The sequence below is a fragment of the Nipponia nippon genome, unplaced genomic scaffold (genome assembly GCF_047370975.1).
Source record: "Nipponia nippon isolate SJK-2023a ecotype South Korea unplaced genomic scaffold, ASM4737097v1 scaffold_7, whole genome shotgun sequence".
NCBI lineage: Eukaryota > Metazoa > Chordata > Aves > Pelecaniformes > Threskiornithidae > Nipponia > Nipponia nippon.
Genome location: NW_028262391.1, coordinates 24,631,223 through 24,654,470, shown reverse-complemented (window position 1 = coordinate 24,654,470; position 23,248 = coordinate 24,631,223). Strand labels below are relative to the sequence as shown.

General features: G+C 44.3%; 1 protein-coding gene across 3 annotated transcripts in view; it reads right to left on the bottom strand.

The window, feature by feature from the left end:
* The window catches only part of LOC104023679 (glypican-5), a 388,175-nt gene extending 365,862 nt beyond the window's left edge, over positions 1–22,313 (bottom strand). For 2 of the 3 annotated variants that reach the window (XM_087739174.1, XM_087739175.1), the window contains exon 1: positions 22,061–22,304. In XM_087739174.1, the coding sequence (XP_087595300.1) occupies positions 22,061–22,229 (169 nt within the window). In that variant the 5' untranslated portion in view covers positions 22,230–22,304. Of the gene's footprint in view, positions 1–22,060 lie in introns of all 3 variants that reach the window. The other variant, XM_087739176.1, reaches the window with a different exon arrangement.
* Between the last annotated feature and the right edge of the window lie 935 nt (positions 22,314–23,248).

Below are 23,248 nucleotides of genomic sequence, written 5' to 3'. Positions count from 1 at the left end.
CTTGGATTGGTTCCCCGATCCCATTCCCCCCATGAACATATGTTTGTTCTGTCACAAGGAAGCGGGGGTCAGGGAAGGACCACTTCTCTGAGCTGGCACCACAAAGCATAAGTGAAATTATAGTACAGACTGCTGAGCAACTAAGTCAATTTTGCAAATAAGTGTCTGAGCAGAGGGGCTGTAAACGTTACTTGGCATCTGCAGTGCCAGGCTGCTGTTACTCTGACAATTTCTCCTTAGAGCAGCCCTCTGAATTTTTGTTTGAAAGGCGCTCGCTAAGCTCAGACCTGTATCAAAATGGTCAGAAATACAGACCGCGCCATGCTGACTATGTGCCGGTCCTAGCAAGGAAGCTATGCATGGTTATCAGCGCTGCGACTAGCATTCCCCTTTGAACCAAGGCACCACAGGAACCTGCATCTCCTCCAGACAGCTTTAAGAAGAATACAGACAACTCAGCTGGAACCGCACTCCTGGGATTCCCCACCCAGCTATCTCCTCCGATGAATACTCCAGGAGCCTGGAAGATTAGTTTTTGTTGGTCCAGAGCCAAAATGATGCAGAGGGCACTCTTAAATAGAAACAGCACTGAGCCCTTGACAGTTAATGAGCCCGATGTAAAACACAGAGCATTAAAAAACCAGCAAAGAGCAGACCCTGCTCCCTTAGCAGTACTATCAGGTCAGTGCTGTCATGCGCAGAGCTTGACAATTTCACTTGCTTCAAACTAACCTGGGGGTATCACTTTTAATACAATTACAGAAACCTAATAAAAGTTTTTAGTACTATACATGCCTAGGTGCTGAGATTAAATTAGAACTTATTAGTAATATCTAGAAGTCTTTAATAACTGTAATACTAAAATTAGTTATACTAAAATTAGTTATACTAAAATTAGTTATACTAAAATTAGTTATACTAAAATTAGTTTGTCTCATCTCTTTCAGCTTAATGCAAAATACCCTCTCCAACAGAAAAAGAAGAGGGGAGGAACACAGTGAGCCGGCAGTGACCGAGCATGAGCACAGCTGAGACACTGGTTAAGCACCACAACTCGCACCCCAGAGACAGACAGCACCCCACAGTGCCGCAGCAATCACCTCTACTTAGTGTGGGCACTGCCGATCAGCAACAGGGAGACAACCTTAGGGGCAAACTCCTTGAAGTTTAGAAACAAAGCCATTCCATACACCAGAGAAAAAGCACCACTTGTGAATGAGGGAAGAAAACTTACCAACAGCATTATTTCAGCAATTGATCCCGATAATTTCTCTCTAGGACTTTCTTACCTGCTTTCCCCAAGCTGCCCCTTATTTCCTAACTAATAACTTAGTTTGGAAGGAACCTCTAGTTTAACCTTCCCTTTAAAGCAGGTCAAACTACATAAGGGCTCCATCCAGCCAACTTTCGAGCACCACCGAGGATGGATGACCCCACAACTTCTCAGGGCACCTGTTCTAGTAGTTGGCCACCTTTGTGGTAAAAAAATAAGTAAATTAAAAAATCATATCTAATGAGAATTTCCCATGTTCCAACTTGTGTCCATTGCTTCCCAGCATATCATCGTGTGCCTGCAAGAATCCGGCTCCACTTTCTCTGTTTCCTCCCAAGAAGTAGTTGAAGACAGCAGCGTAATCTCCCTTAGCCTTTTCTTCCTACAACTGAACAAACCCAGCTCTCTATTCCCACATGGGCTCCAGCCCCCTGGCCATGACGGGAGCCCCCCTGCTAGACTCTAACTCTATGCCATAGATGTGAAGCACCTGCATCCTAAGAAGCCTCTCTCTCTATTTCATTTTCTTATGCATGAACTTACTGACAGAGCAGAACACCTTCCACTGTACATGCCTTGGCTTCAATTCTAAAAGGTTTATAGCTTTCCTAAAACAGATCAATTTTCTGCTTCAGATCAGATGGAAGGATTACTCTGACAATTATGTATGTTATTTTTCTGTTCAAGTCTGTTTTTCCCTTGAGTACTGGTTAAAACTGTGGCTCAGCTTTTTATTTTTTAAAGCGGGAAAACTACAGGCTTTATAACCTTATTGTTATTATTAAAAAAAAGATAAAGTATCTTGCTCCACTTTGAAAAACAAAGTCGCATTCAGAAAAGCAAGAAAAATTGTACTACGCTGGAGTCTAAAACATGAGTATTTTGGAAAACAACAATGATCCCTACTCAAAACTCCTTTGCAGCCCTAAAACACTTAATACATGCCAAAGGCATCACCTTCAAACACCTCCCTGTCACAGTTATAAATTACTTAAGGTGCCAAATGCACAGAAATCTACACATCCTTACGTGATGTCCATCTGGCCAGCTCTACTGAAAACAGCTGTGCAGTGTTTTGTTGTGTGCAGTTGGAGGATTTTTTTGTTTGCTTTAAATCAGCAGAGGTTTTGGGCTCCATTCTGAACTTTGGTACAAATAAAGTCAAAGAGACATTGGCCATGAAAGCTACCTGAATTAGTACAAGTTCCTAAAAGCAAAGAGAGGCCTGTTTAGCAAATAAAATGAACTTCTTCCAGAAGCTAAATATGTATTAATTTTCTTAGCTGACCATTTAACAGTTCTTCTAACACACTGTGGAGATGTCAACTGTCCTGCACTGTCTTTAAAATGCTGTACACACTGTAAAAGCTATACTCTGAAACCAGAAAGCCAGACTTTTAACACATGCTAATCGATCTACCTTCATCGACTTTTTCAAAGACAGGGTGATTTTATTTTTTTTTCTTTTTTAAACAACCTGAGCCTATGGCTTCCACTGCACAGAATACTCCTAAGCAAGCATGATCAGAGGGCAAGCTCAGTGCAATCTGTCTTCTGATAGTTTTATTCCTTTGTATTTTGAGGAACTTTTCAACAGTATTTCCAAACAAAGCTTTATTCCGAAGCCCAAGATTTGAATGTTGTACAAATGTCTTCAAAGACTCCAAGATTGATTATGCCTCAGTAACACAGAGGAAGGTGCCAAAAGTACCTTGCATTGTGTCTGGCCTAGCTGAACAAGAGCCAACACTTCGTCCTTCTTAAGACTCATCTGTCTGGTGCAGCTGCTGCCTCAGCTACAGAAAAATTCAGCAATTAAAACCCAACTAATTTAGGGGAGGAGGCCAAATCAAATGAAAAAGGTAGCAATTTCCAACCAGGGCTCCCACTGCAACTACTTGGTGCACGAGAAAAGCCCACACTAGCACAGCCACACTGGGGAAAGGGAATCCAGCCGATGTAAGCTGCCAGAAGTTTGTGAGGTCCTTTCTCTATGTAGCTCTCGTGCCCCAGCAGTGCTAAAGCCACTGTTACCTTCAGCTGCAAGGCTGCTGTCAAGAAACACTCACCCACAGAAACACAAACCATTCTCACCTAGCGGGGAGCACAGCTCACTGTGCACAACCTCACAGCACAGCTCAGTCCCACTGCAACTGATAAAATGTTTTCAACTAGAAAGACACACAAAGTGTATTAAACTCCTTGAGCACAACGTGTGCATAGTCAAACAGCTACTATTTGATTTGCCAATGTTTAAAATATGGTAGTTACTACGCCTGAAGTAGCGCATGCAAGGAATTACCTGAAAAATCAACAAGCAAGTGCAACAGATGGATTGGTGCACAGTGTTACGCACTGGTGCAAATGACGGTGGTATGTTAAATAGCAACTAACCCTATAAACCTTCTGCTCCCATAAGCAAGGGGTAACATCCAGGTAGGCTCCAGGGAGCAGAGACACTTTGTCTAGGTCAAAGGGAGATGTCTGCTCTTCCCGCCTCAGGTAACCTGTGGCCAGGCCCTCCCACACACATTTTCTGACTAGTCAGAAAGAACGTTTCAATCTGTTTCTAACTCTTTGCTCTATTTTGTTAAATTAATCTCACTATCAGCTTTAATATGAAGACTACATAGACAAACAGTATGTTAAAGGTCCCTTTAAGGCCAAAAAGCTGAAGAAATACCAAAGCAGAGCCTGCATTTGTCCTTTCTCTCTATGTGAAGCTTCACAACATCTATATATTCAGCATGACAACTTAAAAGGGCAGTTTGGAAAATAAAAGCCATGAAAATTTCCTTTCCCCCCGATCCCTTGTTTCATATTGTATATTAACAGAGGTATTGTTTAACTTGACCAGTGGACTTTACATTCTCACTGTTATTCTAAAATACACTGAAGCATCACTCAGACCGTGACCAGATGTGCTATTCCAGTTGAAATAATCAAGGCTAAAAGATAAACACCTCCAGTTTTATCAAGCACCATTTAGATGACCTCCTAATGTAACTACTAGCATGTGCAGCTACTTCCAAGTCTAGTCAAGTCAAATAGCTTGCATTAGCTCAGGAGTTCTCGAGCAGAACTAAAAAAAAATAAGTATAAAAACCCCACAAAATAGGAGGACCATTTTGATTGCACTGGAATTATGCCAGCAAATTCAAGGGGGGTGGAAACCTTGAATGGGAAAGGAAGGGGAACAGCAAGAAGCACTAAATGTCATGACTCCAGAGAGTTGGCAGCATCAGCAAGTGCCACAGCTTGCAGGACAGCTGGAGACCATCAGGCACCAGCCCTGATCGGCTTCCGGAGCAGGAACTCTCCAAAATACACAGGTCTTAAGGGCAGCATCTGCACAATGCAGCGTTGTTAGGCCTGTTGCTAAGTACTTTTTGTCTGACTTTTTCCCACTTCTCTCTGTTGCTTGCCTGGTTCTCACTGCTCTTGTATTCTGATTTTTGGCCTAGTTTCCAAACCACTTTCTGCCCTACACCATAGGTTACTGCACGCTTATACTCATTAGCTTTTCACCTCAGCTTGTACCCCATAGAACCTGCCCCATGCCTGGACCTGAGGAGCAGAATGTGTCTGACTGTGCCCTAAACTGAATGTCCCTCCACTCATCAAAACCTACACAACCTTTAACTAGCCACTTTCCCCCTTTACTCCCCTGACTCCCTCTTCCGACTACTTCTCACCCTCCTCAAACAAGGTCCTCCTCAAACAAGGTCCTCGTCTACCATTCTTCCCCACGGCCACTCAGCTTCCCTTCTGCCTGCCTTCCTCCAACTGCTTGCATACCTGTGGGATGTCCTGGAGAAGCAGAGCAGTTGGAGACATTTCCAGCTCATGGGCCTCAGCTTTCCTGCAAGGAGGAGCACCTGTTGCAGGGAGAGACCTACTCATGCCCAATTTTCTCAGTTGTTTCTTGGAAACTCTGGCTGTACCTGGGAGGCTGAAGGCAAACAACCAAGAAGGCAGCTGCAACCACTATGGCTTGTCTCACGCTTGTTACCAGACCTCTAATACGACTCCTATGAGCACTGGAGTAATAAGATGGGATGGAACGTGTACACAGGAATAGAAAATCCTGTAACATGTCTACAAAGCACCTACAATTAGAGACTTTTCAGTGGTTCCCAAAACAGCCTGGTTTTCAGTAGGATGTTGGAAGATGCATCTTTGGTGTCAATACCAAATGGCCATAGCACCACTGCTCCTAAGTACTATCCTTAAGAAACAAAGAAAGGGTGATTAACCTCCTACAGTTCACTACTCCCTCCTCCAGTCTTCCCCCCATCCCCTGCCAGCCCTGATCGCAGAAACGGCATAATTTCAGGAGCAGAAGGCATGAAACCCACCTTACAGAATCCCAGTCCAAACTGTTAATGTTTAAAACTGAACAGCTGAGAAGAGACTCAGATGAGTAAGTGCCAGGTGTTGAGCAGGGCAAGCATTAGCTGCCATGCCCAAGGGAGAGCACAGTGGTCACTACTTCCAGATCTTGCACTCCTATAGACGGGTGATAAATTGTTTAATGCTGATTAAATGAAATAATTTCACATCAGCCCAATGCTAAGTGAGACAAATTCTTGGAATGTGGGCCTATCTGGGAGACTTGCTGACAATAAGGTTGTGAACGCGAAAGGACTTGCTAGCTCCAGAGTACACGCAAATTCAAAAGATTTACACTCTTGAGGATCCCTCCTTCTGTTTCCCCTAGAGTTCATATAAAAACATGAAAACTAGACTGATGCACATAAAGTACATTTTAAAACAATCTAGGCTGACAGAGGTCAGTGGGTCTCCATCAAGGGGGTTTCTGCATTATTTACTATAATGCCAACTCCTTCCTCAACCTTCCTGGGACAACATGTATAATTGCAATACAGAGGTAAGAGAAAAATTACAAGAACTTTCATTAATTTATTTAGAGTCTACTATGACTCATCTTTCATTATGTCTCACCACATTCACAGCAGAAAATCCCATACGTTTTTTCCACCAACAACAGTCATAAATACATACAAAATATTTTCTAGAGGAGCCTAGTAAAACTTCCTGCTCCATATCATCCAAGGACAACAATAAACTAACAACTGCAGTCCTGCTCTCCAGTGGGGAAAGCATTTCACTGCCACAGAACTCTGCCTTTCTCTGCACCTGAAGTGCCACAGAAACCACTTGTGGTGGAATGCCTAAACAGAAACACAGCTATGTAGCACTCTGCAGATTATAGTGTTTACAGCAAAACTGAAGCTGTTTTTAAATGAAAGATGTAGATTTCTGGCCCTGTACAGTTATAAAGAAAACTTCCGAATGCAAATCAGTACGAGGCTGCCTATCTACTTCTACAGGGAGATGAAATAAAACAGCTTTATGAGAGGTGTGAATTGCCTCATTCATCTCAACTTTGAAGCCTAACGATAATCCAGATGTTAATGCCAACTCTTTTACCAATGACAGATGACCTTTTTTTTTTTTTTTTAATATAGGAACTGCTTCCTAATATGCTTTACCCACTGTGGTAAGATCCATATAAGGTGGCACAGCACAGAAAATTTCAAAGATATTGACATGTTCATGTTCAATTGTATTTCTTATTCTTTTTAATTTTATCTGTCAACATAAAAATCTGTAAGAAGGGTAGACTGGAAGAAGAAACAAAAGCAAAGGAAAATCTCAAGGAACCAAGGGACTATTAGATATTTGGGCCACAGCCTCAGAAGGGGAAATTGCAAGAACAGTATTGGAAAAGTGAGGAATAACAATTCTCTGACCCTCCCTTCCCCCCCAAGATTTGAATACTTCCATTTTTGACATCTCACTTGAAAGCCATACATGAGGCCAAGTGCTCAGACAACATGTTCTCTTTCCTTTAAAAATATGTATCCATCTTTGGAGTGTTGATTTTACAGCCCAAATCCCAAATGCTTTTGACCAGTCTGGCCATTTCTCATTCTCAAATCATGCACACAAGTTAAGTTACACACAGGCTAACTGGACAGTTGCTATCAGAGTTTTCACCAGTATTTACACTAATTTCTTTAGGATTCCATTCCCCCGTCCATTTTATTTCTTTATTTTTAGGGAGAAGAAAGGGGAAAACTCTAAAACTTGGGCGAATTACCCAATAATTTGAAGAAAAGCACAATGAGCTCTTGATACAATTTACACAAAAGGAATAGAAATCATTTATAGAGCTGAACCAAAACTAAGCAACTGATTACTAGGCAAGACACCCCTCACTACAGCCAATTCTTCAACTTCATCACCCATGACACAGTGATTAATTAAAACAGGCAACAGCAAGGCTACAGTATCACAAGGTCTCTGCATCTTGGTCCCTTCCTTCGGTTCCTTATGCAGCTAATGCCACTGCTATCAGCAGTAGTGACACTGATGTAAAACTAAAGTTTGCTGCCACAAATTGGATGCACAGGCATTGGAAGGCAACCCACAGCAGGCAAAAGAGGAAAGAGCCCAGCATACATGACAGTCTAACTAGAGAGAAATACTCATTCAGCATGAGCATGCAGAAGAAATAAAATCTGATGCAGAAGAAATAAAATTTGCAAGTGCTGTCTCAGCAGTTTGGCCCCACACTTCTGTGCTAGTCTATTCCTCTGCACATCCACACACCCCTGCAGGTAAAGCTGGCAGAGCTGAATGCTTGCTTGTTCGAGTTAAGCCATGTTGACAAGTGCAGGACAACTGCACAGTACTTAAGGGTAATGAAAACAACAGTCTGCAACAACCACCATTCACCACACCCCAAAAGTACCTGCTGACAGCCCCGCGGGTCACATACAAGAGACCAGTAGCCTGTTTCTGATGGTCTAGGCTGAACCTAAATTTATACTCAGATCACTCATTCCATGCTAGACCACACGAGCAATATTTTGCACAAAGGGCAGGAAAGAGGCGAAGTAAGTAATACCAGAGGGTTTGCTTCAGCACCCCCTGATGTCAATGGAGACACCCAGTGGCATCAACTCTCATATAAAAAACAACTAAATATAGTTAAAGACAGAACACTGTGCTTCATGCTTGTGAGGGGCTTTAGTAGTTTGAGATTAACACAGCTCTGAACTCAGCAAGCTTTGGGTCAAACTCTGAAGTGAATCCTGTTCCAAGAGCATAGTCAGGGAACCCCGGACAACCGGACAACTTCCTATTATAAAAAAGTCAAAGTTAACAGAAAAATGAACCTACAAAGAATTATACTCTAGAAGCACTTTAATACTGTAGAGCAACATGCACTTGATTTCAGACAAGTGCTTGCGTTTTTAGCTGCATACATTCAATTAAAAGCAATGGAAGGTCGAACAGTTAAAACCCCAAACACGTCAAGGAGTTTCTGACAGTATTAAGCGGTCCAAAAAGCAGAAAGGACCCATTAGCAAGCTAATCTCGCCCCCATGAAATTAAGGGCCATGACAGTATTTCCACTTACACACATAGTTCTTCTGAAGTCAGGAGTGCGAAGGGCCTTCTGCCCTTCCTCATTTGTTTTTGCTGTGCTTTGTTCTGTCCGCCTAGAGCACAGAAAATGTTCTGGTTGTACCAGGAGCAAATTCTACCTGCTGCTTCCCCAGGGCAGCAGCAATGAGGAATGAAGAATTGGATTAAAGAAGGTCCAGAACGAAATCCCACTTGAAGGGACCATTCCCCTGTTTCTGAGTACCAGCCATACCCCCAAGCTGGAAAGCAGCTGAGCTCGCTGCACATGATGCCTCCTGCTCCTGGACCCCAGCAGTATGTTTAGCAGGAAGGCCTGTATCTTGCTGGGACATCTTGAGCCAAGATAACGGATTCTGAAACAGATGTAGCTTCCCAAAAACTGAGAGGCAGGATCTTTTGGAAGACGTTCCAAAAGCCTTTAAGCTGGGACCACAGACCAACAGCTTTTGAAAACCAGTGTGGAAACCTTTGATGGGCTACTAGGTTTGGCAATATGAAAACGTACGTTTGACCGCAGGCAAGTCCCTCTGTCTCCACATTGTGTTTCCCACATGTAAAAGAGGAGGATACTTACCTTTCATTTGTTTGCTTAGGTTGTAAGCAATTCCTAGTGGAGACTGCCTTTTGCTATGTGTGTGTGTGTGTTCAGTGTTCTGAGAGCCTGGTTTTGATTTTGATCCTATGCACCTGTTATATAAATTAAGAAATCATGTTTCTTCCCTTACATCACTAAAACAAGGCACCATTTACAGTACATTGACCTGATTATGTTTCCCTTCTTGCTTGTGTTATTGCATTCAAAACTACAGCATTACTGATGCTTCAGACCTAATCATTCAAGATAGACAGAGTGGTCCACCGTGTCGCGGAGCTGTCTGAAGTCAGCTATACGCACTGGCAGGCAGCACTGGCTACGCTCAATCCACATTTGGAAAGGCCAGAGGCAGGCAGTTAGAAAGGAAGCTGGGTTGAGGATGGCAGCCATCAGAGGCACAGCAGCCAAACTGACACGAGCTGGCCTATTCAGTCCTTGCTGCTCAGCTAATGTTTTGGCACCTGTGATAGTGACTCTAGAATAAACTTTCCAAGCCTAAGCAAACAGCCCTGCCAACAAACGACATCGACACTTTTCATCACAGTTGGGGTTTATTTCTATCAGAGAAGGCCACAGAGTACAGCAGGTCCGTGACCAGCAAAGGCAGAGCTCACAGTGAGCTTTAGATCACAACCAGGTACAGCCAAATCACAGCTACTTTTGGGGGAAGGCAAATGTTTATATTTCCTGACATATCTAGGGCAAACCAGGTTAGGAAGAGCAAATTTGATTACTGCAGCTTGAAACTGAAAATGCAATACTTCAGCCAAATACAACTTCGGGCTGCTCCAAATGGTAACAGATATATTTTTTTCCCATACTTCAAAACTAAGATTAGGAGACTAAAGTCAAGTCTTCTCTGCACAGGAGTTTGAAAGCCTTTCTCAGAGAGCAATGTTTTCAATCTCTTTTTTTAAAAGCCCTACTCTGTTTTGGGAAGCGAGTGGTTTTTCTACATATGCTTTGTTCTCTTGCCTTCAGACTTATTACACCTCTCCTTTTAACTGCCCGTGTAAAAATAGAAGATAACTAAAAAGCACATGCTATTCTGCACTTCCGAAAAACTGATTCATCTTGTGGGTTGCAAGGAGGGAATGTTTCGACTGCCAACACAGGGCAGCCATACAAGATCCTGGGTGCTGTGCCCCAAATATTACTTAGCAAGCCCCTGTCCCTTCTAAAAACATGACTCGCGCCATCCAGTTCCCACCTTTTGCGTTTCCTTAGGGAAGGACAATGGGGCAGGAGCACAGGAAGGGTTTGAGATTTCATCCTCTGACAGACTCCCAGGACAAGTCACGTGGAGTACAGCCATATAGTATTTTGCAGACAGACATCCATGCTTTGGAGTGGCAACACACAAGGTCTGATCTGGAAGCAGTAGAGGACGATCTGAATTCAGGCACAGCATCATGCCAGGTATGGCTACGCTGCTTCCAGCACAGCACTGGATTGTAGTTATGTGCAGCATGCCGGAGCAAGACCAAATCCACCTGAAGATGTAAGCATAAACAACCCTGATCTGTTTGAGCCTTGTTTTTTCAGCCACAAAGCAAGAATAATTTCCCTATATCAGTAACAATAAAACATTGCTCAAGAATAAACACCCCAAAAGCGTGACACATTGAAGAACAGAGGGTTAAGGCCCAGAGCTACTCTTTACCTGGAAAACTGGAGATCCTCAGACTTGCTCTAGAAATCCTGTTTCTATTTGCAAGAGACCTAAAACTTTGGCCACCTTCCTCTCTTTTCAGTAGCCCGATTTCCACCTTCTGGCCTACACACCTGCAATATAGTGAACTACTGCTGCAAAGTCTAGGGTGAATACATATTTTGTTCAAGTTAGAAGTAATGTCCCACTGCAGCCCTGAGACATCCTACTTCATATAAGCCTCGTGTCTCCAGGTATCTCCATGCTGCTGTGCTATAACACTGCAGTTTTCAACTAGCAACCTTGCAACTCAACTGCTGTTGAGAGTTTGATCACCTGAAAATTGCTTGTTCTGCATGCTCCCCTCTAGCATTACATGGCAAACCTGTGAATTAGTTATTTTGCTTCAATGAGCATGGAATTTGATACCCCCACACTATCCATCTGCTACACAATTCCTTCTTCAGAATACGCTAAAATTTACAAAGGAGGAAGAAACATATTCTTTGGGCTCAAACAGCAAATCAAGTCATGATGCTTAATGAGTCACCAGATCTTGAATTAACTTCGTTCATTCTAGGTTAAACTAGGGCACTTTATGTCAATTTATTTCAGACTCAGAGTACATGTGGTTAGTTACAAAGCTCACTGGACTGCACGCGTCCCAGAGTTAGGCTGGATTAACTTACATTAAAAAAGCCTAATGCTATATCTGTCACTAACGCAAATGCATAGAGCACTGTTTCAGAGCAGAACAAACCAGAGCAGTTGTCACGTACGAGAATGTTACTGCAAAGAGGAAGGTGTTAAGAATAGGATAAGAAGCAAAAGGCTTGTATTTTAGCGAGGGAGAGTTAGGTTTTGCATTAGGAAAAAAAACAAAGCAGCAAGGTAATTAAGCACTGGAATAAACAGCCTAAGAAGGCTGCGATCTTCTATCACTGATTTAAACACAGCTTATCCTGGCTGCAAGTAGCAGGAATGGACCAGATGATCACTTCAGGTCCATTTCAGCAGTTTTCTATTATTCTATTCTTTCAGCAGCTCTCAGCAGTGTATTTTTCTAATTATACCCAGTTTTCACCAGATTACTGTCCCTTTATTCACATTTCCTAGCACAAACACGCAGGGCAAGCTGTGCTGGACACTAGCTCCTTTGGCACTATGTTGCTGTACCTTTTGTGAGGGATTTGGCCCTTAAGATCTCTCAAGAGTAGAGCTTTAATTTCACAGCACGGATCTTGCTCATTTTACTCCATATTTACCGAGAACAAAGGGAAGACTATGCAAATGCCCTGCTAGTTAGACCTGAACAAAGTGGAAGCAAACATGTAGATGTGAATAGAAGACATAATGGTATGAAAAAAGCAGCCCTTTTCAAAAGTAAAATGACTTTGTCAGGGTCCCTTTGCACTACGTGCATGGATGATTTGTGACAAAACAAAAAAGTGCTAGCCTAGCACGTCACCCATGTCAGAGATTAGAGCACTTCAAAACCCTCAGTAGTTCAAGCACTTTCTGGAACTTGAAAGGCTTTCTTAGGCGATGCTTAGCTTCTTTATGGCTTTTACATGACTTTGATGTGCACCTAAGAGTGAGGAATCTTAATCTGAAGGTTTTCTATGGAAAATACCCATATTGTATATAAATCAGAAAATCTTGTCACCCTGATTAACGTGAGTCAAAAGTTTGCAAAACTTTGTGCCTAAAGTTAAAGATTCTGAGTCATTATTTTGATGCCCAAATAAGAACCCTAAATTTCCGAGCACTTAGTTACTTTCAAAAGGTTTCTCTAATAATAGCACTAGAGTAATATTTCTAATCATTGACAAAGTATGGTGTGCAAGGCGGTAGTCAGTTATACAAGTGTCACTTTTCCCCCCATTCTCATTCCCTCTTTAAAGCAGAGATTTAAAGTTCCTTGAAGTTAAAGAATCTGTCAAAACACAATCAATTTCTCATGTGTTACAAAACCTCTTCTCTGAGCGCAAACATGGATGTGTAAACATAAGCTTCATTCTCCCCCCTCACTATACACACTTAACCCCCAGTAGCATTAATGGGAATTATGCATGCATAACGAGCAGAGAATAGTCCCCTTATGAATAGGGCCCTTGTTGGAACAATGAATACATTTAACCATTAACATCTAGGGATGTGCCGAACTATCCAGTTTAACTAGCTGCCAAACAAAGCTAGCATGACCTATCTGATATTGTCAGGTTCGGAACCCAGCTCTCTGAAATTTGTCTCTCATTTGTTTTTAAAGGACCTGACAGTGGTCTGTGCCGCAGAGTGGGGGCTCTTTGTCAGAACAAGCTCCTCGGAGAAGGATGGCCCTCCAGAACGGCTGTCACATCCACCGTGTGATGGAAAAACTCTGGAGAGGGAAAGATCGCGACCCCAGGAAGCAAGCAGAGTCATTAGCAGAGCTAAAATCCATATATACATACTTCAAATGCATATATATGTTGACCACCAGCGTTAACAGAACCCCAGTAAGGACACAGAAAGGCAGAATATGGCACAGAATCATGTAAAGTAGGCTAAAAACTACGTATCAAAAGAAAAGAGGGGAAAGGCTGATTAAAGACAACTTCTAGGGGAATAATTTTCTGTCTTCTGCAGCTCTGAAGTTTCTATGCAATTTCCTGGCTACACTTGCTCTTTATTCCTATGTTTTAGCTATCAAAACACAAAAGAAAACCCGAGGATATTATATGTATTAATGATACTTCCTGAGACTTTTGAGTCCACAAAGTAGCAAATAAATTTAATGGTATCATCTGTGATATTTGAAATTCCTCCATTGTCTTACATTCCTTCTGTATTCTTTGAACTAGTGCCTTGAAATTTCACAAGTAAAAACTTTACACATTAATCATGCATGTATGAATACACTAATAAGGTAATTAATAACCATCCTTTAAAACTGATGTACTGAAAAGAGTAAAATAGATGGATTTATTCTGATGGAAGTATATGCATAGTGCTTTTATCCATAATAAGAGGCAAGGTTGCAGTTGCTCCATCATAAATCATTTGGTAAATACTGCTAAGGTGCCTGGTGCTGTACAACAGCACTTAGAGCCCCAGGGAGGTCCAGGACAGTCAAGCACTCCATAAAATTTGTCTGTAAGACTGCTAGGGCAAGCCTTTGGCAGGCCTGTGCAGCACCTTGCACAGAAGAGACCACCTTCAATCCAGAGTGAGCTTTTGGATATTACCCTACTAGAGAAGTGCAGAAACCCCTCACCTCAAGAGTAAACCCACCAGAGGCAGTTGAAGTGTCTGCTGAAGAAAACCATGGAGCAACGGAATTTGTTACATTGCCTTTCTAAGCTATGTAGGTTTATTTGCCATCAGATGCCACTAGACTACAGGACTCCATATGGAATTGGCAAAGTCTTCTCAGCCACTTGAGTTTCATCTGACACCCTAAAACGGGGATACAAATATTGTCCTTACATTCTTCTACAGGGTGATCGTCATAAGGACGAATGTTGCTAAAGCAGTTCAGGTGCAAAGGCTAGTTCCAAGTATCAGCATTGCTACAGAAAATATTTAGGTCTTGAAATGGACAAAATGCAGCCATAAAAAAAAAAAGTATTCTGGACACCCGTTATCTTTCTGAAAAACAGAGCAGTTTGGCACACAGTCCTACTACCCTTACTCCACACACAACACAAGTCAGTTCCCTGTCCAGATTGCAACTAGTCCAGTTCATACATAGTCTCCTAGCATACCTGGATCTACAGAACACCACCCTGGGTCATGAAGGACAAAAAAGGAGAGAAAAATCCTTGTCCTTCTAAGTCTGTACTATGTAATCCTGTGGACACAGCTCTTAGCTTGGGGCTCAGGTTACTTTTGTAGATCCAAAGAGAATAAGATATTGTGCAGAAATATTTTGCTTTTTTCCATCAAATATTATATTGTCTTAAAAAAATTAAATCTTAAGTGCTTGGTAGAAGGTGGAAACAGAATTGCCTCCCCATATTTTTTTTTTATCCTTAAGAAGATAAATCATTAAATGTTAGCCAGGTACCTCATTTCATCCACTGATGCTGCTCAGAAGTTACCTTAATGTGAATGAAACAAATATCTGTAAATCTCTCTTCATAGACATCAGGATGATTCTATCATATTAAATAGTGATACCTAATCAAGTTGACAAAGATTGAGAGACTAAGTATAAATTCTGTGTCATGGGCTTGGCTGCTGTTTTCAAATTGATTCTGATCCATCAAAATTCGTATTTTCCCCTAGAAGCAGATGCTGTGCTCTAAACTGGTAAGTGAAGAGTATGTATTTGAAGTATTATTAAACATATGCCTCTCAATCATGTCATTTTATGCTTTCATGGGAGAAAGATTCAATTACAAAGACTTTGCAATACTTGGAACTATAGCTCTAGTTTTATACCATCTAAAAGCAAAACCATTTTTAAAAAGAAATCCATTTTACTGCCTAGGGTGTGTTTTACACATCTCCTTGCTTTTTACAGATCCTCAGGTTCATGCCAAGTTTCATGATTAATCTTTATAAAAGCTTTTACTCATTTTGATGTATTTTATTGATTTATATAGTGATTATTATCATGCCAACTTTGTTTCCACTTATCACATTAATGCCTTTTCATTAGTACTGCCCTTTGGTTAAGAACGGACTGCTCAGCCCTGCAATACTGGGGCGGGGGTGTGGGCGGGATATTTTTCTATTACTTTTCGATTACAATCCAATGGCAAAAGTTCAGTGGCGCATAAGGTGCTACAGAGGCAGCTCTTGGGAGCCACCAGTATTTTAAGGATGAGTCATTTCTTCCCAAGCTTGTTCTCCATCCTGAGATCCAGTTCAACACCAGAATCACCAGATCTTGAGCTGACCATTAAAAAAAAAAAAAATCACTACACAGCCTTTTCAGCAGAGATTTTTGAGAGAATGAATAGACCATGTGAATTGCAGGAATACTTGGCTCTTTCCCTCGACTCAGTTTGATAACAAGATTGTGTGTTGGGGAAGAGTAGATTCTCTGCTGACTCTTGGATTCCTTCCCAAGACATTTACAGGAAAGGTTGATCTGAATAACTAAGCCAGTCTTCTACTCACCTGGACCAAATGCTCATGCAAGTCACAGAGGACACTGTTTTTTCTGAGGCTCACGGACATGAGTACTGTAGATTTCCATCTGGCAGTGGAACAGCGGTTCCATCTTTATGAGGCACTAAGTAAGTTTAAACAGATTTTTTGCGTATAGATTACTCCCAGGAGGGCATTACAGAGTGGGCAGCTGGTCCCGCGTCAAATAGAAATTTAAGGCATGGGAAAAGAAGAGGGGAGAAACAGATACTACTGCTGGCACGAGTCTTGCCTGCATCCACAGTCATGACCAGCTTTAGGTTAACATTTCCTGGTGACAGTCTGAGCCCGAAGAGTGCTATAAAATCCTGAGATCAACGAAGGAAGCATCCTTACTCCAGAGGAGCTGCAGGCTGCAAAAGCATAGCTTTTCTTCTGCTCTGAACAGCTATCGCAGCAAGTGCAGGCTTCAGCCTGTGACTGCTCAGAGACTCTGGAAAGCCTGCTTCCTCCTTGGGACTGCCTCTGGATGAGAGGAGTGAAGGAAGGACAGCTTTCAGGTTCAGCTTCCAGTTCTTCAGAAACTAAGGTAACTTCCAGCCTTTTTCCTCACATAAAGAAAGAATTAAGTACAAGTCAGCCTGAAGAAACGAAGGTACAGCTCACTGATACTTTGGCTCTGATCTACCTCCCTTTCATGGCAGTTTTTCAGTAATACCCCTCAAAATAACATATCATGCTACAGCCTGCAGAAAGGGAAACTGAGGTACTATTGGCCTTGTTTTAGGCTATGCAGAGAGTGACAAAGATGGGAAAAGAATCTATCTCACATTAGACCAGTCCACTCCCTCCAACGGGTCAACACTCTGTGGTTTAAACCACCAAGAAGTCTGTGTGTCCATAAATAAGCAAATACTAAGTGTAACAGGAAGAAAACCTTCCATTACAACAAGCTGCAAGTAATGCCAAGGACATTTCACAAACGTGTTACAACTATCAGGATTTTCTAAAAGAAAAAGAAACTCCATGGAAACAAGATTATTTTTCGTACCTTTTCTTAAAATCTTAACCACCCTACATTGCTTCTAAGCATTACCGTGACTGTGCTCATCCAGCAACCCCTTCTCCTAGATGTACCCTTCATCCACACTACTGAAGGCAGTCCCGCACAACCACATATGCAGGTGAACAGTAAACCCAAGTATTAATTGCAGTTCACACCAGAGGATTTTAGTCACTCATTCTGATGGGGCAAAAACTATCCAGAGCCAATAAAGCAAGTACATTTCACATCTGGCACACACCAGACTTGTGAGTGACTTTGACAGAATGCTGCTGTGAGCAAAATGTGTTTCAGCACTGCACCTTTACCGGGGGAATTGCAGTGTTCTCATTAAGATGATAGAAATAAAGAGCTGAGTGGTAATAAAAGAGAAAAACAGGAAAATAAAGTGTGATATGACCCATTTCATAATAAAATGGCTAGTTTAATAGATATTCTTGGATAAATTCAAATGGGATCTAGCTCATGCTCCTTTCTCAACACAACGGGAGCTTTGCCACAGGCTGAGATGGGATGAGATCCAGTCTCATGCATGCACCACAAGCAGCAAGGAGCTTCTTCCCTGTCGCTATTCAGAAAGTAAAATAGTTTTACTGTATAAATTGTTAATGCATGTCCAGCTCTGCTACGGGATATTCGGCACATACACATGGTAATGAATGCTTCTGCTGATTTAAGGTGCAGGATGACAGGAGAGAATAAAGCAGCTTTTAATAGGACAAAATCTGCCCTTCAGAAGTGAGTCCCTAAGCACAATCTGGGCAGCTTCTGTGCTCTTCGTAAAGCAGTAGAGCAGCAAGATAAGCAAATCATCCTTTTGGTAGTCCTCAACAAGATGATTATTTAGAAGGTAAAGAGTTCCGAGAACTCTTTCACGAATGACAGATGTTCTCCTTCCTTACCAGAAATCAGCCCAATTCTTCAATCTCTACACTTACCATATGTTTACAGACTTTCTTCTTTGCACGATCGTAGACTAGTCAGTAAGCAAGAGAGAGAGAACTGAGCCTATATGAACGGAGAGGACGTTCTCGCGGTTACACGATTACCAAAGGAATCAAGAGGGCTACTTTTATTCTGGTTCAGCTACAATTCACTGCCTGAAGGTGGACAAGTCACAGACTCCAGTTGGATTAGTTCAGTTTTTCTACTGTGAATTTGGAAAGCAGTGACAGCCAGCCACCACCGTGCTCCATGCCACAGAGAAGCCTGTGAATAAACAGGACTAAACACAGTCCGTGCCAGTGTGCAGTTACGCTGTAATATAACCCAGGGCTGACAGGGTATCGCTAACGGCAGCCCCATGTCTGGGAGGAATACCAGACGTAGCAGTACGCATCAGGTTTGAGATATCTAGACTCCCTGGAACCAAAGGCTTAGTCCCCTGGCAGGATTAACACAGCCCTTCACCCTTGGAGACAGCATATAATTCTCCCTCATCAAAATGTTAACCAAGGAACTCCTATAAAAACATCACATCTCAGCCTCTGATAATCAAAGTACAAGACCGGGAACATATTACCTCATTTTCCAGTCTGGGGGAAGACACAAAAAACCCTTCCTCTGAATCACAGCCAAAGCAGCAGTACCTTTACCTGACCAATCTGTTTGCTATTTGCAGCAAATTACCCTTGAAACATTCAGTTTATTCCAGAAAAACAGACTACCAAATATTAGCACAGCCTCCACTAGTGGAGGAAAAAGTCTTACAGGTGGACCAGGGAGATTTGCTGCTCAAAAACACCTGTTGTTTGGGCTTCTCATACATCCCACGTCAAAACACTCTTCTTTCTTAGTCCTACATTTGTTAATGGACTAGATTCAGAAAAATATCTGACATGTTTTGGGGAAACTATGGAAGAAAAATTTAAGAGGAGGCTCCTAGGCATCTCTAAGAGCTCTTTTGCAAGGGTGATTTTTCAGAAAGGTTGCTGCCAGATTCACGTCACACCTTAAAAACAAAAGCCTGTTTTCCCCACGAGTCTTCCTCCTTCCCTTGCCAATTAATTTTATACAAGAGGCTGGCAGGTTCTGCCCAAAGCCACCCTCCATCTCACTGTAGGTCATGCCGACGTCCCTCTCTAAACTCACCTACCCACTTTGGGATCACAGCGACCTGTCTGCAGACCACATGTAACACTGAGAAGCATCTACAAGTCCCCATGAAGCTTGTATCTGGGATCCATCATTGGATCCAGGATCCATCAGCGTGCAACTTCACACTGCAGCCACAACTAATACCACAGGAGGGTGTAGGCTACAAAGTCTCCAGAACATTTGGAGTTAATTTTGTTAGGGCTGAAACAGGCACCACCCATAAGAGGAGACAGAAAATACACACCTGACAGTCTCCCTGCTGATCCCTCACCCAGCACTAGGTTGGGCCTCTCTCCTCAACTGAGCTACTGATTTTCCGAAGGTTATAAGAACTTAACAATCCTTACGACTTTAACCTCTGTCGGATTTGTTGTATTAGCCTATAAACACTGGCTTGAGATTAGCCAAGGGCTTTCAACACTTTTGTGATTGAAAATATCTAGTAAACAGACAACAGGACTGCAAAAGTTCCATTTTCTAGAGAAAACAAGCCAAAAAGAACATGCAGACAACTGAGGAGCACCCCAGCGCCTGTGCAGGTCTGGCCGACGTGAGCAGAAGTTAGTGGGAAGGTCTCCACAGGCTTCATTCAGTGCCAGATTCAGCTGAGCACGCTGCTTTCCAGCATCACTCCGGCTGCTCACCGCTCTTCCACTCTTCTACTTTAACTGACAACTGTCTGAAGTCTTCAGGGGAGATGCTTCAACATTTGCATGTTGCTAAAATGCATAATAAAATGAGCCTCTATGTCGGAGAGAGAGAGAGAAGGGGAGGTTGTATTAAGATATATTCACTGATAACAGCTGCCAGATGAAAACACTGGAAAACACTTCAGTACTTAATTAAAAGAGGGCACAAGACAGGAGGCACTACTGTCTGGCAAGGTATCATTAAAACACGCAAGCTTTGGTGGGGCTGAGTATACTTAACGAACAGGGACGATCAATATGTACCACTTTTCCTCAGCTCTCCTCTGTTCCAATCATCCTCTTCAAAAGAAACCTTTATGAGCTAAAATTTAAAAGCATATTACCCCTCCCTCACCTTCTCTCATGCTATTTATTTTCTGAGAGCTTGTTATTCAATAGGAAAGTTCAACATGACACAAGAATACAATGAAACCTCTCTGAAGCATCACAGCATCTACGCCTTCCTTCTGGAAGTGCACAGTTTTCCCCAGGTTTCATCTGCAAGTACTAAAATTTTATAGAAAATGTAAAACAATCAATTTAATTAAAGTTTGAAGAATTTCTTCCAGAAAGAGCTCAGGAAAGAGGCTTAAGTGTGCATCAAAATGGACGAAAAGTTTTGGTTTACCTCTTTTTTTTTTTACTAGCTTTCATGTTTAGCTCTCAAAGACAAGTGTGATCTGATGCCTCTATCAGTACAAGCAAACAGTACCATAATTCAAGCTTCGAAATGCCATTCCTGCAAATCTCTTCGTGCCACAAAATGAGGAATGATTCCTTGCTCACGGACAGCTTTACAGCCATGTGTCATCTCAACTACTTGATGCAAAGTGAAGGTAAAGATCACCAGCATTGTGCAATCGTTTACAGCCGTAAGAGCTGCCCTCAGAGATCAGCCCAATGGCCTATCAAACCTAGTCCCCAAGGCAGAAAGCCATGCCAGAAAACATATCCAAAACTCATTTAAGATGAGAAGTCTTTCCATCAAACTCAGCAGGCTTTGAACTGCTTTAAAAAAAAAAAAAAAGTGAAAAAATAATAAAGCAACAACCCAAACTGACAGTTATACCACCACACACCTACAGGCAACTGTGCTAGCACGAGAGTGTTTTAGGAGATTGATAGTCTTTGCTTTTTTTATTCCAGTTCTCGTAAACATCTCAAAACATGTAAGAGGCAGGGATGCGACTCCATTATCTAGGGACATGGGCATTCATAAAAGTTTAACCGTTTTTTGATATTAAAGTGTACTTTATCCCCTTAACAATGAATTCTACAGGGTAATTACAGACCATGCAAAAAAGTCTTTTCTTATTATACGTGTGTTACTTTTCCATTTCATTGCTGTCACGCATCGTCAGGAGCTGTATGAAAAGGCAGAAGGGAACACCACACTACTCACCAACTTTCACAAGTACTAAGTACTGCAGACTTACTGCTTAACCAAGCAAAAGCTAAGTTCTCCTGACTGTATCCCTCCAAGGTGTTACCTCTGCCTTTCCTTCGGACAACGTTCCCGAGTTCATATCCCGGGCAACTCTTCCTCATTCAGAAGTTACCACGTATTCACCAGCCTGCCCGAGGATCCCTACATCTGGTCAGCAAACCAAGCGCTCCTTAACGACTCGGTTACTAATTTGGCCTTCTAAGAAAGGGAGCCTTTACAGGAGGAAGCCTCCGCTTTAGGTTCTTAGCAAAGGGATCACACTGGTCTTAAACGCGGGGAAGAAAAGTGTGGTGCTTACGGTGGCGATCAACGAGCAATACACAACGCAAAAACCGAGGAGTCATTCTGGTCTCTTTTCCTAGGAAGTCTCTTAAAATTATTTTAGTAAGCGGCGTGCCAAACCCGCCCCGTCCCCCGCTACCTGCGACGGCCCGAGCGCCGGCGCTGGCTGGAGGGAGCCGCGGCGCAGCGGCTTTTCGCGGCCGGGCGCCCAGCCTCCGACGGCGGCACCGGATCCGGGGGGGGGGACCCCGGGGGGGGACCCCGGGACGCCGCCGCCCGCGGGGAGCCCCGCCGCTCCGAGGGCGCAGGCAGGGGCGAGCCCGGCCGGCGCGGCCCCCCGGCCCCGGGCCGCCCGCAGCAACCCTCGCCCCGCGGCACGCCCCGGCGCGGAGAAGCCACCCCCGCGGGTGGGTCGGTACTGACCGGCCGTGGGCACGTCGGGGACCAGCTTGAGGGGCCCGATCTGCCGCAGCTGAAACGCCGTCCGCACTTCGTGGCAGCTGGGGGACTTGCCCGCCGCCACCCCGCCGCACAGCCCCGCCGCCGCCAGCAGCCACAGCCCCAGGACCCCGCGGCTCCCCTCGGCGGCCATCTCGCACCCCCGGCGGCCGCGGGCCGGGCCGGAGCGCTGCGGGGCGCGGGCCGTGTGCCGGGCGGCGGTGGCGGGCGCCAGTCCCGGCGGCGGCGGCGCTGCCCCCGCCCGCCTCCCGCGCTCCTCCTCGGCGAGTGCGGCCGCCGCCGCCCGCCCCCGCCCCTCCCCGCCCGCCCGCCGGGTCCGAGCGGGCGCCGCCGCCCCCCGCTCATTGGCTTCTGCCGTAATTAGGGGGAGAAGAGCGGGAGAGAGGGACGGAAAGAGCCCCGAGGGGCACAGCCCCGCTGGCGGCGCGCCCGCCCCGCCCCGGCCCAGGGGCTTCAGCCTTGAGAGCAGCGCCGGCGGAGAGGGGAGGCTGGAGACCCCGGGCCAGGCCCGGTCCCCTCCAGCCCCACCGCGGGCCGCCCCACCGCGGGCCGCCCCACCGCGGGCCGCCCCACCGCGGGCCGCCCCACCGCGGGCCGCCCCACCGCGGGCCGCCCCACCGCGGGCCGCCCCACCGCGGGCCGCCCCACCGCGGGCCGCCCCACCGCGGGCCGCCCCACCGCGGGCCGCCCCACGGCGCTGGCCCAGGCGAGGCAGCAAGAGGCGGCTGCGGGGACTGCCGATGGGCTGCTGTGCAGCCCGGCGGGAAGTTGTGCGCGAAAGTTTTTACAGAGCCGTACGTGCAGAGCATCTGCACAGCCTCTGCGGGCCATAAAGTCCCAGGCAGCAGGTCTGGGTCAACTCACGTCACTGGAGGGTGTCAGGAGAAGGGAGATCTACGCCAAGGGAGATGCTCTCTCAGAGGAGCGAGGAACCTGGGTTGTCAAGGAAAACAAGGTAGGGAGTGGAAACAGAGCAGCAGATATAAAAACCCTCAGCACAGCAGGTTGGAAAATCATGCACAGTTTGCTTCGATTCTGAAATTCCTAGCAGATGACATGGAGGCCATGGAAGTGTTAGCTCCAGCCACCAGTCACTGCAGATGCTAGAAAAAACTTTACACCAGGAAACACATCCTTACGTACTAACTGCAC